Here is a 20,379-nt window from a genome sequence, read left to right on the forward strand (position 1 = left end):
GGTACACTGTAGCAGACGACAGCCTGTAATTATGTCAACAATAGGAGCTTGTGGGACATATTGGCCAGTCTAGTGTTTATTACAGCTTGTGCGATGACATTGGTAAGTTTATCATTGAAATATGTACATATTGGCTGCTTTCAGGAAAAACGGGGCTTAATGCTGCATTAAATGTATGTCATGTGGGCAAAATTGTTTCTCAATAATTTAAAGAAAATAGATTAAGTTTTAGATACACATATCACAACATGTACATGATTATAGGCTTGTTATGCTTTAGCAAGGCAAACACAATTCTGAAGATGGTTGCCATTGCAGCGACCAATTGTGAAAAAGACATATTGTTGTTATTGTGTCTAAGTTCTCTCTATAACATAAATATGAGGATAAACAGTCACACACATCTCGACCTGTGCTTTAAGACACACTCTTTAAAATTTGAATGGGTTGTGTTCATTTCAAACTTGCGATATAAAAAGCTATAACATAAGTTTTAAAACTGAGTTGCTTCTAAGATTATGCAATAGCAAACAAATTCAGCGCCTTCAGCGCTTTGATTGATGATAGGTAGTTTATCCATAAACAACTAAATACATTTATTTGGTGTCACAGTCAGGGGTTTTATCCCGTTTGTTTGAATAAAGTGTATATATACTTGTTAGAATCTATGACAAACTTTTAAATGTCATTTTTCCAAACTTTGAACAAGTCTGTTTTAAACAAATAATATTAACTAATAGAATTTAAAATAGTTCCAAATTAAATGTCATGTTTTGCAAACTCCTTTATAATAATCATTCAAAATGTTGTTCATACATTTTATAAACCATTTAAATTACAAAACCTTCTAAAGATTAAGTACTGACAGTCATTTACCAATATATTTTATAAATAAACTTTACCATAACAATAATGTTTATAGTTTCAATATTAATAATTATATCCATGAAATATCCAGTTTAAAATTATTTAGTGCAACAAAAGCTTTAAATTCCTCGTAATTTTTCCTTGTTATTTTCTCACAGTGAGTCAGGTCAAGTTTCTGCAACTGATTGGAACCTTGCAGCAAGCGAACAACCACATCCGGCCCCAGATTGGGGCAACTGGGAAAACAAGCTGCTTCTAGGTGACTTAATTGGTTAAAATTCAAAACATCCATAAACACATCACTGGTAAGAGTTTCCATATAACTCAGTGACAACCTTTGTAGCAAGAGTGCAGCTTTAAGAAGGACTGAAAGACCCGTCATCACTTTTCCTGGTCCGAAATTCGGATTCATGCATATGACACAACTAGTTAATTTTTTGTATATCTGAAAAAGATTCAGTCCCTGCAAATCTATAGCATTTGTAGGTGATTCCGTTTGGTCTTGAGTCCACAATGTGAGCGATGCTAGGTTTTTGCAATACATTCCAATTGCAGTCAAGTCCACAAAATCAACGTCAACCAACATGAAGTCTTCCAACTGATGGCCTATATCCTTAAGTAGTGAAAGGACACCAGCAGTAAAGGTAACGGCATTGCTTCCACTTGAACAAATGTGTAAAGTTCTTAAATGTTTTAGAGCCGACATCGCTTTGAAGTTTTCATCTGTTATCCCTGAAGTAAACACAGCCTTACAAACATAAGGGCACCACTGGCAAACAGATAAAATTGAATCTGGTTTTGTGCCTAGAAAATCATCACAGATTTCTCTAAATTTATAAATTTTCGCTTCCTTGCCATTCTTTCGCCTTAGTTCAATATCCTTTGCGATGACATCGCAGATACTATCAAAGCCCAAATAGTGAATATCCGGTAAGTTTTGTAGGCAGTGCAATGCTCCTCTGAGTCTCACAGTCGTTCCTCGAATGTCAAGATGTGTAATCTGTTTACATCCTGCAGTGTCCATCGGTGCCTGACACAGGCTGAACAGCCCACTATCTGTGACAGGGGTGAAGTTGATGGCCAGGTGATGAAGTTTTGGGCAGTTGTGACCTGCAAGCAGTTTAAAACACACCTTATTAACTCTTTCTCGCACATGAGTAATGTAACAAGGGCTATATGCAATCAGCATAAAACAAGAACAGTCTGCCAGTAACTCGCTTTCTGTCTAGGTTTTATGCTGTTTGCAGCTAATCAGGAACTTATGGTTAGAAATGAAGCCTTTAAAACTAGAATTTAGCAAGAAAGGTCTAAAATTCAATAGTATCTTCCAAGGACTACCTATGTGTGTAAGTGTGCATCTGAGAGGTAAAGGGTTAACATGTAACGTAATGATCTTAACTAATGGATGAAGCAGTCAGCAATAATTATATTATTAAACAAGGGCTGTTTGTAAAACATGCATGCCCCCCATATGGGCTCTCTGTTGTAGTGACAGCCATTGTGTGAATATGTTTTTTGTCACTGTGACCTTGACCTTTGACCTAGTGACCTGAAAATCAATAGGGGTCGTCTGCCAGTCATGATCAATGTACCTATGAAGTTTCATGATCCTAGGCATAAGCGTTCTTGAGTTATCATCCGGAAACCATTTTACTATTTCGGGTCACTGTAACCTTGACCTTTGACCTAGTGACCTGAAAATCAATAGGGGTCATCTGCGAGTCATGATCAATCTACCTATCAAGTTTCATGATCCTAGGAATCAGCGTTTTTCAGTTATCATCCAGAAATCATTTTACTATTTCGGGTCACCGTGAACTTGACCTTTGACCTAGTGACCTCAAAATTGATAGGGGGCATCTGCGAGTCATGATCAATGTACCTATGTAGTTTCATGATCCTAGGCATAAGCGTTCTTGAGTTATCATCCGGAAACCATTTTACTATTTCGGGTCACCATGACCTTGACCTTTGACCTAGTGACCTCAAAATCAATAGGGGTCATCTGCCAGTCATGATCAATGTACCTATGAAGTTTCATGATTGTAGCCATTAGCGTTCTTGAGTTATCATCCGGAAACCATTTTACTTTTTCAGGTCACCGTGACCTTGACCTTTGATATAGTGACCTGAAAATTAACAGGGGTCAACTGCGAGTCATGATCAATCTACCTATCAAGTTTCATGATCCTGTATTAGCGTTCTTGAGTTATCATCTGGAAACCATTTTACTATTTCGGGTCACCTTGACCTTGGCCTAGTGACCTGAAAATTGATAGGAGTCATCTGCGAGTCATGATCAATGTACCTATGAAGTTTCATGATCCTAGGCATAAGGGTTCTTGAGTTATCATCCGGAAACCATTTTACTATTTCGGGTCACCGTGACCTTGACCTTTGACCTAGTGACATGAAAATCAATAGGGGTCATCTGCCAGCCATTATAAATCTACCTACGAAGTTTCATGATCCTAGGCATAAGCGTTCTTGAGTTATCATCCGGAAACCATTTTACTATTTCGGGTCACTTTGACCTTGACCTAGTGACCTGAAAATCACTAGGGGTCGTCTGCGAGTTATGGTCAATCTACCTATCAAGTTTTATGATCCTAGGCCAAAGCGTTCTTGAGTTATCATCCGGAAACCATTTTACTATTTCGGGTTACCGTGACCTTTGACCTAGTGACCTCAAAATCAATAGGGGTCATCTGCGAGTCATGATCAATGTACCTATGAAGTTTCATGATCCTAGGCCCAAGCGTTCTTGAGTTATCATCCGGAAACAACCTGGTGGAAGGACCGACCGACATGTGCCCCCTTCGAAGGGGGGCATAATAAAAATAACTTGTTTAAATCTTCTTCTATTATAATAACATGGCACATTAAACAACATCTGTAAATGCTTCTTAACCCATTCCCCCATAAGAAGCAATGTGAAAATGGCTTTTGCATCCAGCATAAAACCAGAGCAGCCTGCGAGTCATCTGCTCAGGTTTAATGCCGCTTGCTGCTCATCAGTAACTAATGGTTGGAAATGAAGCTTTTAAAATTAGAATCTATTAATAAAGGTCTTTAATTAAATGTAACTTTCTATGGGAGAACAAATGTGTCAAAATACATATCTAAGTGGTAAAGGGTTAATCAGGCATGCCTATACGCCAACTCAGACTGAATCTTGTATGCATTTTCCTTATGAGATTTTACCTTTAAGGCCACGACTTTTAAATTTCTTGGTTTACAAAACCGCCGACCCTAATTTTTGGAAAATGGGAAAAAAAATAAAATCGGAAAATCGTCTTTTTTTATATATTTTATTCCCGACCGCACTGAAAAACGAGCGAAACGAGAAAAAAAAACGATCCGGTTTGAGTACGGTTGCGAATAAAATCAAGTAAGTACAATCAACGATTGGTTCACATATATTACAGAGATTGGGATATTTTTCAATGTGACACAGTATGTACCAGTCCTTTTATGGGCACTTCTCAAAGTTTATTTAATTACAGACAATAGGAAAATCAGCGTCAGTAAAATGTCGACCGCATCAAAATTTATTTCCGAGTCTGTGACGCAACTATATTGTTTAACATGTTTATTATATTAAACATACCCGATATTATAGTAGATAAAAAAGTATTACCTTGCAATTTGATAATTAGTATAAATAATCCAATAAAACACTGCCATTATTTACGATATATGTGTTTAGGAATTTTGTAAACACGTCCGCCATAGTTTATAGGAACTGTACAGAAAGTTTGGAAATCAGAAAATCATTGATAAATGTATTTGTCGTTTTAATGCTTAGGGCCGAGCAAAGACCTATAGGTCTTTGGGGCCGAGTAATTTCGGCAAATCGGAACTCAACTTGCGTATTAAAAATACTAGCTCAATTAACCGTTAAACTCCGCCTCCGTTCTCTGCAAAAGATTCGAAGGCGGAGCTATGCACGTGCTATTATTAAATTGGAGGATTGCAATTGAGAAACAAACGCACGATTGGTTCGGCATGTTGATTGCTAGACAAAGGAAGCCAATTTTGTCGGCGCGAAATTTGTCGCTTTATTGCTTCAGACAGCAAGCGGCTTTCCTTTGATGACGTCAAACTGTCAATTCACACAGACTGCACATTTTCAGAAGACTTTAACTGGCTTCTTGTTTACAATTCCAGTAAAAACACTTGCTAACATTAAACTTTGGATTAAATTATCAAAATAAAGCAAAAGCCAAGTTGACAAATATGATTGTATTAATTCGCGTCAGTTTAAAAAAGACGTGTTGCGTTGTAAATCAACGAGTTTTCACGACAACAACAACTTTAACAAACATTACCGCGACGACGCGGGGATCGATCTACCTCGATTTTTTTTCATGGACGATGTCATAAGTCCAATAAGAGCAAACACAAACTTTGTGTATGAGTAGTTTATCTTATATAAGATTTATGCAACGGGCATCGCATTGCGTAATGGTGCGCATCGAATTACGGAAATGAAGCGCAGTTTTTCGTTTTAATGGGAGAAGAACGCATGTCATTTAATGGAGTGTTTAAAATTGCCTGATGTTACAAAAGGTGCTTTTAGGTGACTCATTTCATTTAAAGATATAGATGTGTTTCATTGCATAATTAGATTTTTCGTCTCTGTGTTAAGGTTATAAAAGATATGATGTCTTTGTTCTGATGTTATTAGTATTAACTTATTTTTCCAATGATGTTTTTTTTTTTTTCGACCGCCCGATGGACCATTTTCAAAATAATTTTTGTAAACCAATAAAAAAAAAAGTCGTGGCCTAAGGGAAGGCCTGACAACAAACAAGTGGTAAGGTAAGCAAAGACATAATCAGGAATATTAAGACAATAAACAAGAGCACCGCATAACGGGTGCCAACGCTCGGCTGAGGGTGCAGTTTTTTATAAATGCTCGTCAGAATAATTTCTTTTAAGAGGTAAGTGACCTTGACCTTTGAGCTATAAATGGGTGTGGCATGTAGAACTCATCAAGGTACAGCTACACATGAAGTTTCAAAAATGTAGGTGGAAGCACTTTGATTTTAGAGCCAATGTTAACTCTTCCAGTGCTGGAACCGAATTTTGAAGGCCTTTGCAAACAGTTTGGATCCAGATGAGACGCCACAGAACGTGGCGTCTCATCAGGATCCAAACTGTTTGCTATTCTGATAGTGTTCTTTGAAAAAAATGAAAGAAAATGCTAATTTTAGAAATTCAGCAGACAACATTTTTTGCAGACGACAAATTTCCCAGCATGCAAAGGGTTTAAGTTAAAGCACGGCGGACGCCTTACGAGCTGGCTTTGACAATATCTCGGGGTTTCTCCAAAAACAGCCGCACTAATAAACAATTTCAACTTATTGTAATCACTTAGACTTTATTGCTTAATTATGCACATTTCAACTTACCAATAACAGACAGGACTTGGTCATTGCATTTGGTATTGGACAGATTAAGATGTTTTATTTCTGGTATGCACTTTAGAAAATCACACATACTTCTTGGTGAAACTTGTGCAAAAGACAAATCTAAAACAGTCAGTCTCTGAAAAGAAATCAGCAAGAGCATCACTGACCCATGTTGTCTAAATATACATGTATGTATATCTTGCCATAGCAATGATGAATACACCATCTTTTTGGTGCTATGTGTAGTAAAGATGGCATCACTTTTTAAATTGTTTTATGTAACATAAAAAAAATTATGGTATAGTATATTCATGTACTTATTACATTTAATACTGGATATGTACAAACCAATTGTTTATTATTTGCAATTTTACAAATCAACCAGTCTAAAAACATGTCAATGACCAATTACTTATGTGTAAGCTTATAAGCATAGTCTAGAAATATAATTAAAACACTAATCACAACAACAATCGAAATTTTCATTATGTAGTTCAGATAATATCTAAAAAGGAAAATGTTCAATGAAGTTTATTTTGAAAACAAATGATACACAAAAACATTTAAAATGAGTGTCAAAAATACTGACTCACAGGACATCGAATAGAGATTGTCTGAAGAACAGAGTCTTGTAAAGCTGGTCCAATGTGGTGTAGATTTAGCTTGGTAACACTTTCTTGCAGAAGAACTTGAACATGATTCTTCTTTAGGCATGCCTTATCAACCAAACTGTCTATTAGGTCTTGTACCATTTCATTTGCTGAAGTGCATTGGTATATATTTTTAATTATTTGTACATAATAAAACAACAAGAATAACAACACACCCTCAAAAAGCACTCAAGCTTTTTATGGGCTTATGTTTTTGTGTTGCATTTATATATTTTATTCAAGACAAGTTAAGTACACATATTATTTTAAAATATACAATGTGTTCTTTACAATATCAGTAATGGTAACATAACAGGTAATGTTGATGGGGTGGCATTTTAAAAACCATTAAGGTTTTACCACATAAACTCAATTCTAGTATTTATGAGTGGTATTGCAACACGGTTGAATGGCAATTTTCCAATATTAGGATTTATGGATGATGATAGAATGTTAGGGCTTATAAGAACTGTCCTAATATAAGGTTGGATGGTTTGTGCCCCTTAATAAGGGCTTATTAGCAGTGATCCAATGTGAAGGGTAAGAGCAGTGTCAACTATAAAGGTTTATTAGAGGTGTCCCAATAGTGTATAGACAGTGCCCACTACAAGGATTAAGGAGTAAAGGCTCAATATGCCGGTGTTTGTGCTGTGCCCCCTATATGAGTTTATAAGCAGTTGCCAAATATTGTGGTGGTTTCTCAGTGCCCACTATTTTGTGGTTGACAGGCAGTGGTCTGTAGCATAATTCTGTGCAATGACAATGTACATGATAAGTCTGATGAAGTGTTCATTGAGATTGTATTATGCTAATTAAAATATATAAAGGATTGAAGTCCAATAATTAAAAATACGGCAGGCGACCAGACCCTTATGGGACCCATTTTAATCAATGTATTACATTACCGATGGTTTAAACATTTTATCAATAAATTAAATTCCGTTATTTAATCTAAGTCAAAACCAAAATAACCCATTTAATGTGACTTTCTATATCTTCCATGGGAGGCTTTTTTATTCAAGCTCGACGGTAAGTTGTTGCTTTAGGTCTTGTACTAGTACATTTCCCATTGCTAGCGTTCTGCTGACTTTTACGTATGGTTGTTTGATACTGAAGGGCTTTACATCATTATATAACAGAGGCCGAAATTCGGCTACTTCCCAATTGAAAATACGGTTATTTTTTTAATTGTAAGACAAACTGTTGTTTTTTTTACTTAGACATTTTAGACATCTCCAAAAAAGAAAGCAATCAAGTTCAACTCTAATATGATTAAGAATGAACCACAATGTGTCTTTTGCACAAAGAAAAAGACCCTGTTTCAATAAAAACAAGGGACAAAATTGTCACAAAACCAGGTTTTCATTGTGAAAAAAAAATCTGATAAAGGGAGAAAACTCAAACTGAACTTTTGAAATGAACAAACAAAATAAACCCCCTTTGTAAGTTTGTTTTAAAAAAAAATCTATTTTTAGTCGTGGCGACCTTGACATTGGAGATATTGACGTGATTCTTTCGTGCGACACACCGTCCCATGATGGTGAACAAATGTGCCAAATGATTTTAAAATCTCACAATGAATGACATAGTTATGGCCAGGACAAGCTCATTTATGGCCATTTTTGACCTTTGAACTCAAAGTGTGACCTTGACCTTGGAGATATCGACGTAATTATTTCGCGCGACACACCGTCCAATGATGGTGAACAAATGTGCCAAATGATTTTAAAATCTGACAATGAACGACATAGTTATGGCCCGGACAAGCTTGTTCCGCCCGCCCGCCAGCCAGCCCGCCCGCCAGCCAGCCAGCCAGCCCGCCCGCATTGGCCAATCTAATAACCAGTTTTTTCCTTCGGAAAACCTGGTTAAAAACAACACAAAAACACAAAGATGAAGGCTAGGGCCTCTTCCCAATAACCTGATGAATAGCCCTGTACTGCCCCCAACTATTAGGGTGTACTGGCAAGTCCTCAAAAGTATAGTTTAAACCAATCATTGGTTTAAGGAGAGAATTATAATATAAATTATAAAGGTTTAACTTTCAGAGAGGTTTCCGAAGGGTGCATGGAAACACCAAATTCCACTTTTCACCGAATTACAACCGAATTCCACTTTTCACCGAATTACAACTGAGTACGGAATATCAATACCGAATTACACTATACTTCAACCAAAATTAACTGACATGTTTTTTATTTAACTGAATAGTAAACTACATTTTTAGGGTTGCGTCATAGTTTTGTTAATTGTGTTATGTTTCAGCTTTTAATCTTTTAAGACAACAGTTGGAAAAGGTGAAATGTGCGCATATCTTAAAACCAAATTCCACTTAAAATATTTAATGTATTCTTTTATCACAATGATAAAAATGCTCAACATGTCGATTTTAATTTGATAAGAGCCTTAAGATGATAAAGAATTTCTAAGTAATTACCGAATTACACATTTTATATTTAATTGAGGACCGAATTACACTTTCACCGATGTCCAGTCCACTCCCATATTTACCCAAGAAACGAATTACACATTCAGTTGGGTGTGCGATTTGAAGGTGTAATTCAGGTAGTTGAAAGTTATAAATGGAGTAACGGAAGAAGCAATAATAGTAAAAAGCAAATGGATATTAATAATATTACATACTTTATATAATTATGAATTAAGCATCATCATCAACAAAAGCATACACATTATATGAAATAAAAGAGGGAAATGTAAATGAACACGTACACAAAAATATTTAATGAACTTAAATGTAATAGAGTTATCCTTTATCATAATGTTTTCAATTGCTTAACATGTCGGAATTAATTTAAAAAGGGAATATAGATTACCGCATTACACATTTGTGAACTTATCGGGTAAATGTAATACTATGGAAACTGCTGTAAAATTGTATAGCACTTCTGAAGGTTAACATAACATGTAAGATGTAAAAGGTTTAAATAGTTTGACAATGTATGTAACACGTGAACATTTATATGTACTTCAAGATTAAAATAGCATGAAATATGTGTAAGCGTTATAAGGGTCTCCAAGTGTATTTGAATCTTTTATTTCTTCACAAAATAAGCACATAGTCACATATAAATAAGATATATTAAAGATATGGAAAAAATATAACTAAACAGTTAAATACCAAACAGCGGTCGAGCGCACAAAGACATAACAAACATATGCGATATTTCTTTATTTAATGTAGAAATTTTTCATTATTTTCTTTGTGGATGAGTTAATAAATAAACAAAACAAAACGATGTATAACATATAATATTTCTGAAGATTTTTTAAAAAAAATGCACGTGATGTTTTACAATTTTGTTAAGTGCGCGTTCCATTGAACGTTGAGCTAAGCGAAATGGATCATATTTGTTAATATCCAGCTTCACATTTAATTAGCGCTGTCTTTAATTAGATTATCTCTATACTGTGAACTTAATTAAAAGTGGCTCCATTCCCGTTTTTTTTAAATGTACACAACAATTTGGCAATAAGAGAAATCAGTTATTTTAGCAATATATAATTTTCCAGTACAGTAGCCAGGGGTCTGTGTATTGAGCTGATAAGATACGGATCAACACAGCAGTTTGCTATTACACAGTGCAGTTTTCCTCTGTTTTAGTATACTAATTGTTATTTGCCTGATATAAATGAAGTGTATTTATTCGGGTCTACCGACGTTATGTTAAAAGTCGTTCAACGTGAAAATGTCAAATTATTCATATTCTCAGATTTTTTACTCATTTGAATTGTGACATTTATTATTCCTATAATCAGTAAGCATCACGCAAACATGCACTTTTATGATTAAAATCTATTTTTATAAAATTGAATTAATATATGTTGCTTGGTGACAACGTTTATTAAAATTTCTTTCATCACTTAAATTTTTTATAAAAATACACTCGTGTTTCTATCTTAAAAATTCTGCAAACAACCCATTTTTTATCAATGCATCTTTTTATCAAACACTTGTTTATATCTATTTCATACATTTTATTCAAAATTAGCAGTCAAACGTATTTTAAAATGTCAATACGGGTATAATAACACTCGTATTATTGACTCGTATGTTTGCATCTGGAATACGCCCAATTTATGACACTTACTGATTGTTGTGAAACGCATTATCTATTTTTCGTGTTTGAGAATATACCATAAATGATTAACACGTCTGTAATTACCAATTACTGAGTGCGACAATCGTTATTATTGTAGACAATGTCGGCATTTGTTTGCATCTCGAGGACGCCCATCTTGTTTCATGTTAATAATTTCACTCATTGATAATTGATGAGTTAGTTAACAATGAAAATCAAGAAATATTGCCGTTTATGGCCTCGTCATTTGTATATCTTATATTGTATCATAATCTTGAATGAACATGAACTACTTATTAAAGCGAGATTATACGATTTTTATAAGTGTTTAATTGTAATATATTGATAAATATATGTTACCAAAACACTGAATAGGCATGAACAATTTACACTGAAGACTGAAGACGAATTTCATAAAATGCAGCAAAAAGAAATTAGCCGCTGAAAGGAAATTAAAATAATCCGTAAACCTTAATTTAGATTCATATCGTACATGCATGATATACACGCTGGCGAATTCTATTGTACTGACATTCTATTGTACTGGCATTTTAAATTCAGATTTTATATCTGGCTTATTTCGCATTACACGTGTTGTTCTTTACTTTTATTTTAATTTATATCGAAATATATGTATAATAAGTTTATACACATTTTATATTAATTCATACATTTTTGACAATATCGTATATTCTCGCTTTGACACTTGATCCGTATAGTCCGCCGATGTTCAAATTTAAACAAGTATTTTTTAATTAATGTCATTACAGATACATTATATTATATATTTTAATAAATTTATTGATACAATATTGAAAGACGTGGGACACGCAATCAATATTAAGTCAGACATGTTCTTTATGGTCCGCAAATCTGGACCGTATATAAGTATTTGCCATTAAATGATTCATTAATGTTAGTACAGCAATTTTTACAATTTATTAAATTATGGAACACGGAAAATTTGACTTTTATAACATTCGAAGGACAATCATCAAACAAATCGAAATTCTTTATTGGCCAATTAGATATTGTATTCAATAAACACTCAAAATAACAATTAATTCTAATAAGTCAAAATCAGCATATGAGTAAAAAACAATTAAAAAATATCCCACTTTCATTTATTCAAAAGGACAATCATCAAACAAATCGGAACTCTTTTATAGCCAATTATCTATTATATTCAATCAGACATCGTGTCAAAAACTTGTGAATAGCGGATTAAAGACGCGTGAAATTAATAAAGGTGGTCGAAAAATCTGCAAACTGTAAACAACGCAAAACAATTGATAGAAACTTGGCCAGTCGGTCTGTGATTAGTGGAAGTGAAATTCGGTAACAGCCCGGCGTCATGTCAAGAACCCGTATCTAATTGATACCAACGATCATTTTAATGTGTAGTTCGGTTGTAATTCGGTGAAAAGTGTAATCCGGTTGTAATTCAGTGAAAAGTGGAATTCGGTGTTTCCATGGACCGGTTTCCGAATGCTAAAAGGATTTATTGGCAGTGCCCGAATATTGTGTTGTTTAAGCAGTACCACAATAATGGTGATGATGGGCAGTTCCTCAATATAAAGGTCTGAGTTTATGAGTGGCATGAGCAAATAACGGAGGCCGAGTCTGCTTACTCAAATGGTCAAAAGGGCCTAATATGTACAGGATCCGAGGCAGGTCTCTGAAATATTCGTTGTAGCTCTGCATCCAAAAGGATTCGAACGTAAGCGCAATTCTCTTCAGGCAGCATTGTTTGAGCGAAAGTACGGAGTGCCTAGCTGGCATCGGACTTCAATCACTACGAAGATGTATGGGTACAAATATTATGTATCACAACCAATTGACGAATTGACTCACAACTGTTTGTTTACTTCCTGAATTTACGAGCATCCAAATGAATCCGACCTCTAAAAAAATATTAAACCGCACCGTCTTTTCATTGACACGGGCTAACAACCACTAAACATACAAGTACGTGTATACGACAAGATGAAATGCTACGTTAAAAACCGCATATTGTAAAATTAATAAAAAGCAATATGTTGTTATACAGTACTCTTGAACTGATAAAACAGCAATATTGTGTTATGAGTTAGACTAGTAAGATTGTTGATGTGACGGAAAACGCATCATAATTATACTAAACTTTCTATGGGTGTTGGGCTTCTTCTGCACTTTTCAGACATTAATAAGAGGACAGTTTACGACGAACGTGTGCTAATCGAAATAACTGCATCCATATATCTGCAATCTATTGAATAGACTTTTAAATACAGTCTGAACACTTCGGACAGTGGGCTTCACCACACCGTTGTGGCGGAATTGTCCGAGGAGTCCCGATTGTTTTAAATACTTAATTTTACTCCCCTTACGTCTCGGTAGATATACGTTGTGAATGAATAACCACTCGGGAACGTTTTACCAATACACAATTACTCAACTTCAATACACAAAGTAGAAGGGGAATTTTATCAATGAGTGTGCGTGTGTGCCAGATGTATTTATGATCGGAACAAAATGGACGGATTAGAAGGCATAGATGATCCGGTGAGTTAATTAGATTAAGCTTAGGATTATATGATAATAATCACAGGTTGAATTCAGACTAGCATAGTTAAACCATAAATTATGTTTATAAAATGTAAACCTGCATACATGGTATTTTATCTGTTTGCTGCATATAAAATTCTTGATAATACATGTATATGTCTTGTTTCGGTTTCGTCGCTAGAGGATAGAATGTTTAAGATTTAAATCACGTTCAATAGATCTACATGTAAATCCATGTTTCCATATTAAATAAGTAATCAGTTAAGAAAATAAGTTAACAATGTTATTGCTCATTTCACGTTAAAGGGATCTTTTCACGCTTTGGTAAATTGACAAAATTGAAAAAAGTTGTTTCAGATTCGCAAATTTTCGTTTTAGTTATGATATTTGTGAGGAAACAGTAATACTGAACATTTACCATGGTCTAATATAGCCATTATATGCATCTTTTGACGATTTTAAAACCTAAAAATTATAAAGCGTTGCAACGCGAAAACGATTGAATAATTTGGAGAGTTCTGTTTTTACTTCAGGCCCCTTTAAGCTTATAACTATTACTAGAAGCGATAATAACATAAATAACATGCATGAAGTTTATGTATGCTGTGAAAGATAACTCATACACGTTTATTTACTGAAGCATACACGTTTTGGTCTATGAAGTTAAATTGTGTAATTATTTACAATTTGATAATAAAAATAGACTATTCTAATGTTTGTTCGTGAATGCTTTGAGCTTTAAAGGGGCCTTTTCACAGATTTTGGCATTTTTTTAACTTATTCATTAAATGCTTTATATTGATAAATGTAAACATTGGATCGTAAAAGCTCCAGTAAAAAATCAAGAATAAAATTAAAAAAAGGAAAAGAACATTGCCCGGAGCAGGTTTCGAACCAGTGACCCCTGGAGTCCTGCCAGAGTCCTGAAGTAAAAACGCTTTAGCCTACTGAGCTATTCCGCCGAGTACACATACTTGCCGTATTTTATACGTTATATAAGCAATCTTCGTAGTTTCACAAAATTTAACGACAAAAACAGAACTCTCCAAATTATTCAATCGTTTTCGCGTTGCAACGCTTTATAATTTTTAGGTTTTAAAATCGTCAAAAGATGCATATAATGGCTATATTAGACCATGGTAAATGTTCAGTATTACTGTTTCCTCACAAATATCATAACTAAAACGAAAATTTGCGAATCTGAAACAACTTTTTTCAATTTTGTCAATTTACCAAAGCGTGAAAAGATCCCTTTAAGGAGAACATACAAACAGCTCAAACACCCGGCGAGTCAATGGCTGGCAATTATCTAATTCTTGTGTTATATGGGATCTGCCAACTGCAATTGGTTAATAGTTTAGTATTTTAATATACAAAATAAATAAATACGTAATTTAATAAAAGAACTATAATTAATAAGTTACGAATCTCACTAACAGTGCTGACCACTTTATATAAGGTTAATTAAGAACACGTGAATTTCGTAATCTGTCATTTCCTGATTCAGCACATTGCCTCCAAATGGCTCCCATCAGTCTATGCGGAAGATAATTCTTAAAAGTATGTGTATTTTGGTGATCATTCAGTGTTTACCTTAGGGATCCAAATTAGACGTCACTGTACGCAAAATGCCTTCAGCCTCATGCCCTTTCCGTAAAAAAGAACGCTGATATTTGTTTTCATCGTAAAGGATTCCGCCTATAGAACAATACTCAATGCTTTAGGACGCAAAACACTTCTTCTCCAAGTATCTCGGCGGGATCAGAAGAGCTGTGTCCGGGGCTCCCAGGTGGCAAGACGTGAAACTAGAGGAGTACGTCAACGTGGAAAATGACGCCGTAAGTGACGTAACTTCGTGTTATTTTAAATTAATGATACTTTTCGTTGTGTGTATATTGTCTTACTTATCTACGTTATCCCATGTAATGTAGCGCAATTTAGTGATTTTTACGTTAATATTTTTAATGACGTTTGCATTAATGTATTATGGCATTCAATGTAATGTAGCTAGCGTATGTTTCCTTACTCTTTTTAATGCAATGTAATGTAGCGATCGTAGCAGACTCAGTCTCTGGTAATTGCTTCACAAATTGTTCATCTGGTATAAAGGTCATTGTTCGGTAAATCGGCTTGCATTAGCAATACATCACTGTTTGAATAATACTTAAATGGTTGAACTAACATTTTGTTTAATTTATACATGTTAATCCTTTCCCACTTAAAAGCAAAATGAAAATGGTCATGACAGAAAGTGTCTGAATTTGAAAACAGTGCTGGGATTCAATAGAGCTTTCAATTTGTTGAAATATCAAGTGGGGGGGAGGGGGTTCTAGAATAATTGCCCCGTTATTTAAGGCGCATAACAGTTGTACCTCTAGTTTATCAAAATTAAATTAAGACCATTTATAATGAGTGTTTATTTTATATTTGAATGTAAAGTATAATTTTCGTATGGCCATCAGTAACAACTTGACACTGAATACGCACATTGCCTACCGGTACTTGCATTGCATCACTTTATAGAAACGACGCTAAATTCACATTGAATGTATGATCACGCTAAATTCACATTGAATGTTTGATCATGATATGCTCATTCGATACTAAAAATAAATAAAAGTTCGCTAAGACTACGTTTTTATTTGATATTTTACACTAAAATTTTAACCTGTAACTTACAAGTTGTATTTCAATATCAACTCGTTAGCTGACACAATACATTATAATGTTATGTGTATTTTAATTGATGTATTTACATAGAAAGAACCGAACTGGTTTTATGCATTAACTCGCAGTTGGTTAAGTTATTGTTTGATACAACATATCTGTCTAATGTATGTGACCCAAACATAATCCCCATGACCTCGCACGTTTTGTTTTACTATGTTTTCAGAACTACAAAAGAAAACCAATGTTCACTAAAGCTGACAAAGAAAAAGATGAATACAAAATGAATTTTCCACGGCGCGGAAAAGCTGTTATTGTCAACAACAAAAACTTCACAGACAACATGCAAAAACTCGGATACGGTGTACGATCGGGAACAGATATCGATCACACGCGCATCACAAATCGGTTGCGGCGTCTTGGGTTCGATCTGGACCACCACCATAACGCCACATGCCAGGTCATGAAAGACGTGTTCGCTAAAGTCGCAAAGGAAGACCACTCTGACGTGGACTGTTTTGTGGCGGTACTGCTGAGCCACGGGGAGGAAGGCAAGATCTGCGGGACAGACGGCATAATAGAATTGGAGGAGATTTTCCAGTATTTCAAAGGCGCCCATTGCCCGACGCTTGCCGGAAAGCCGAAAGTGTTCTTCATTCAGGCATGTCGTGGCAAGGAATTCGACTCTGGGACTAACGTTAACGTTGCTGACGCAAAACGAGTCGTTGAAAGTGACCTCGAAAAATCGGAAGTCATGAAAATCCCAAGCGAGGCGGACTTCCTGTTGTCGTTCTCAACGGTCCCCGGGTATTATTCGTGGCGCAATTCCACCAACGGGTCGTGGTATATCCAGGCGCTGTGCTGCATATTAGACCAATACGGGACCGTGTTGGAAATTCAAAAGTTGCTGACGAAAGTCGCTAAGTTGGTGGCTTACGCCGAACGCTACATGTCCAATACGGAAGATCCGGCACAGAACCGGAAAAAACAAATGCCGTCGTTCACGTCGATGTTAACCAAGGATCTGTACTTCCATCCAAAGAATGGAAGTACTTAGTGCGAATGGCTGATGGATATTGGCCATTATAAAAAGAACTCTTACGTTTGAATGGAAGTTTTGATAAATGTGCCTGCTAATGCCATGTGTGAACAAATACATAACATATTATATTAAAGATTTACTGTGCATTGAATGAGCGTTGACAGAATTCAGTTGCAAATATATACATTGTTTCCGCCCTAGTTTTACTTGTCTTATGTCGTTTTTTTTATTTGATCATGCTACGCCATTTGCTATTATTTAATTTGTCGCTGAGATATAAACTTATCAATAAAAGATCAACGAAATCGACTTGATTGACCAAAAGACAAACGGATTTATGACTCGCATGCCTTGCCAGTTTTGTCATTAATAAAACTGACTAAGGGCCTGTATGTTAGACGGAGAGATTTTACTCGTACATGAAGTCAATGGTTCAGCAAAACGAATTGAGGATTGAATCGAACAGCGCAGTAACTAACAATACGGAAAATATAGAGCTAATGATTGTCCGCAGTCGTGAACGTGGAGAGCAAGCTAAGAACTTTGCTCTATTCAAGTTTATAAGCCAGAGATGTAATTCTCACAGTGAATACTGCCGTTTTGTTTAGGCCGATAGATTATATCTCTTTCAGTGCGGGAACCGAATTTTAAAGGCCTTTGCAAACAGTTTGGATCCAGATGAGACGCCATAGAACGTGGCGTCTCATCAGGATCCAAACTGTTTGCTATTCTGATAGTATTCTTTGAAAAAAATCGAAGAAAATGCTAATTTTAGAAAATCAGCAGACGACATTTTAGCAGACGACAAATTTCCCAGCATGCAAAGGGTTATATGAGCGAGCTGCCATTCAGTAACTTCATATTCTAGAGTTTTCAGTTTGCCTAAGACAAGCGTTTCGTACTTAAACAATGTATTTTGTTCCCTTCAGATATTTTGATTTTCTTACAAATGTTAAACCCGGATTTATACAAATTCATTTCATATGCATCCCATTTTTGAATAGCAATCTCAATTGTTAAATTATTTAACATAATTTTGGTCTGGTACGCCATATTATTTGAAATGTAATGTGCATCTCAGTATCCGATAAGACATATGTTTTTGGAAGAATTTGTTTTGTTGCACGCATTATTGATTGATTTGTTAAACAACATACTTGTAAGTGATAAATTTCAGTTTGTAAATTGGTGTTCAATTGTTTTGTACTTATTTAATTTAGGTTTTGTAGATTTTCGTACATAAAGATCTTTCTGTGTACATGCTAGTGTTTTTCCCAGGAGGGCAAAGGGGCATGGCGCATTACTTTCAAAAAGGGCATTTTAGCGCGCAGTTTAGGCAAAAAAGGGCAAACACGTTCCCTGAATACCTGAATTACGGGGCAACATGTAATCGCATCTGAAGCAGTTGTGGAAAAAATAACATATAAACAAGCACATTTAATGGTAGTTGATGTTTTTAACGTACTATGGTTTATATTAACATATTTACCTTGCAATGTACATTTATGTTCCATGCTGTTTCAATAAACTGTACAGCACGACAAACATAATAAAGCAATATATGCATATGAATCTGATTATACACAGATCCACTTACATATAAATGAAACCATGTTTGTCTTATCCCATTTTCTAACAATAATCTTGCCAGATGTTTAAAATAACATTGCGAGTAAATTGATCGCTAACAATATGCAAACACTCGTTTCCGTGACATACATCCACCAAGTAGATTACAAATAAATAAATAATGTTGTTGCTATCTAAAACATTTTTATGCATCGTTGATTATCACAGACATTTCATTAATTCCTTCTGAATGTATAATCTCCATCGTTAATTCGATCGTTTACGACGTTATTTGCCATTTTTGCCGAGTCGCAATTTAATTCTGTATAGTCCGCCATGTTGTTCAAATGTCAAATGATGTTAGCGACAGGTGCGCATAGCAACGTTAAATCGTATACGCGATTCGCATTTTGTTAAATTAGTATACGTCTCAGTAATTATTTCAATAATTAGATCTAATTATCTTAAAGACGAAAGCGATAAAGAATAAATTTGTTTGTGTTTTTAAATGTAATTATGCGTAAAAATATATGTTTTGATATAACTGAATAATGCATGCAATGCACAATTGCCACGAGAATAACATCGAGTTTTTCATCAAAAGTCTCCGAAGTTACATAGCCTCTGGCATTATCGGTTGATACTGACACGTGGTTATTCACGCATGACTAATTCACAGCTTTGGGGCAGTCTACCTATAAATCGAGCACTGTAATAGATTAAATCTGCTCAAATAATATAGTCGATTAGACGTTCACGTCTCTCGAGTAAATCAAGCACAGTCGGAGCGTCACAGACAATCAAGGACGCTGATTTGAGGACCAAGTTAGATCGTAAGGCAATAAAGATGTTATCGATAAGGGCGCGTGGCGAAATATGACTTTGAAAAGGGCAGCGTGGCGATCCGGGAGGGCGGCGTGGCTTTTCGCCACGCTAAAATGGCCTGAGAAAAACACTACATGCTCAGTAGTTTGTTTTAAAACTTGCAGTTTTTATCCATCATCGACAGTGTTCATGATTTAATGGGATTGAATATCGACCGGATTTCGCAAAGACTCAGTATTAAAACATGATTGTTGAATAATCTCATTCCGTTCCTCATGAGGAAGGCATATAGTAATCCCATGGTCGGTGCGTCACTCAGCCAGTTTCTCTTCTTGTGTAGATACTTACTCAGGAAGTGTTGAATATAATGAAATGAAACTTCATTAAAAAAAATGTGTCTCGTTCTGAGAAAACTCGGCATAATGCAAGTGCGTAAAGTGTCGTCCCAGATTAGCCTGTGCAGTTTGCTCAAAATGTGCAGCTTCGTCAGAACGCCGCTTTGAATTATTTTTTTTGACCTTGAAGGATGACCTTGACCTTGAAGGATGACCTTGACCTTCCACCACTCAAAATGTGCAGTTTCATGAGAACGCCGCTTTGAATTTTTTTTTACGTTGAAGGATGACCTTGACCTTGAACTTCCACCACTAAAAATGTGCAGCTTCATGGTAACGCCGCTTTGATTTTTTTGTTTG

The 20,379-nt window shown here is 35.3% G+C and overlaps 2 protein-coding genes across 4 annotated transcripts in view; one reads left to right on the forward strand and one right to left on the reverse strand.

The window, feature by feature from the left end:
* Window positions 1-13,237, reverse strand: part of LOC127871067 (uncharacterized) — a 28,070-nt gene extending 14,833 nt beyond the window's left edge. Inside the window, exons 1-4 of one of the 3 annotated variants that reach the window (XM_052413714.1) lie at window positions 12,666-13,237; window positions 6,874-7,044; window positions 6,285-6,420; window positions 767-1,977 (exon numbers count right to left, since the gene is read on the reverse strand). In XM_052413714.1, the coding sequence (XP_052269674.1) occupies window positions 938-1,977; window positions 6,285-6,372 (1,128 nt within the window). In that variant the 5' untranslated portion in view covers window positions 6,373-6,420; window positions 6,874-7,044; window positions 12,666-13,237 and the 3' untranslated portion in view covers window positions 767-937. Of the gene's footprint in view, window positions 1-766; window positions 1,978-6,284; window positions 6,421-6,873; window positions 7,045-12,665 lie in introns of those variants that run through there. The other 2 variants (XM_052413713.1, XM_052413715.1) reach the window with 2 other exon arrangements.
* A 156-nt stretch (window positions 13,238-13,393) lies between these two features.
* On the forward strand, window positions 13,394-18,548 carry LOC127871068 (caspase-7-like). Its single transcript, XM_052413716.1, has 3 exons — window positions 13,394-13,578; window positions 15,306-15,419; window positions 16,475-18,548. Exons 1-3 carry the CDS (start codon window positions 13,549-13,551, stop codon window positions 17,303-17,305), a joined length of 975 nt encoding a protein of 324 aa, XP_052269676.1. The 5' UTR covers window positions 13,394-13,548; the 3' UTR covers window positions 17,306-18,548.
* Window positions 18,549-20,379: the final 1,831 nt, after the last annotated feature.

The sequence above is a fragment of the Dreissena polymorpha genome, chromosome 3 (assembly GCF_020536995.1).
Source record: "Dreissena polymorpha isolate Duluth1 chromosome 3, UMN_Dpol_1.0, whole genome shotgun sequence".
NCBI classification, from domain to species: Eukaryota; Metazoa; Mollusca; class Bivalvia; order Myida; family Dreissenidae; genus Dreissena; species Dreissena polymorpha.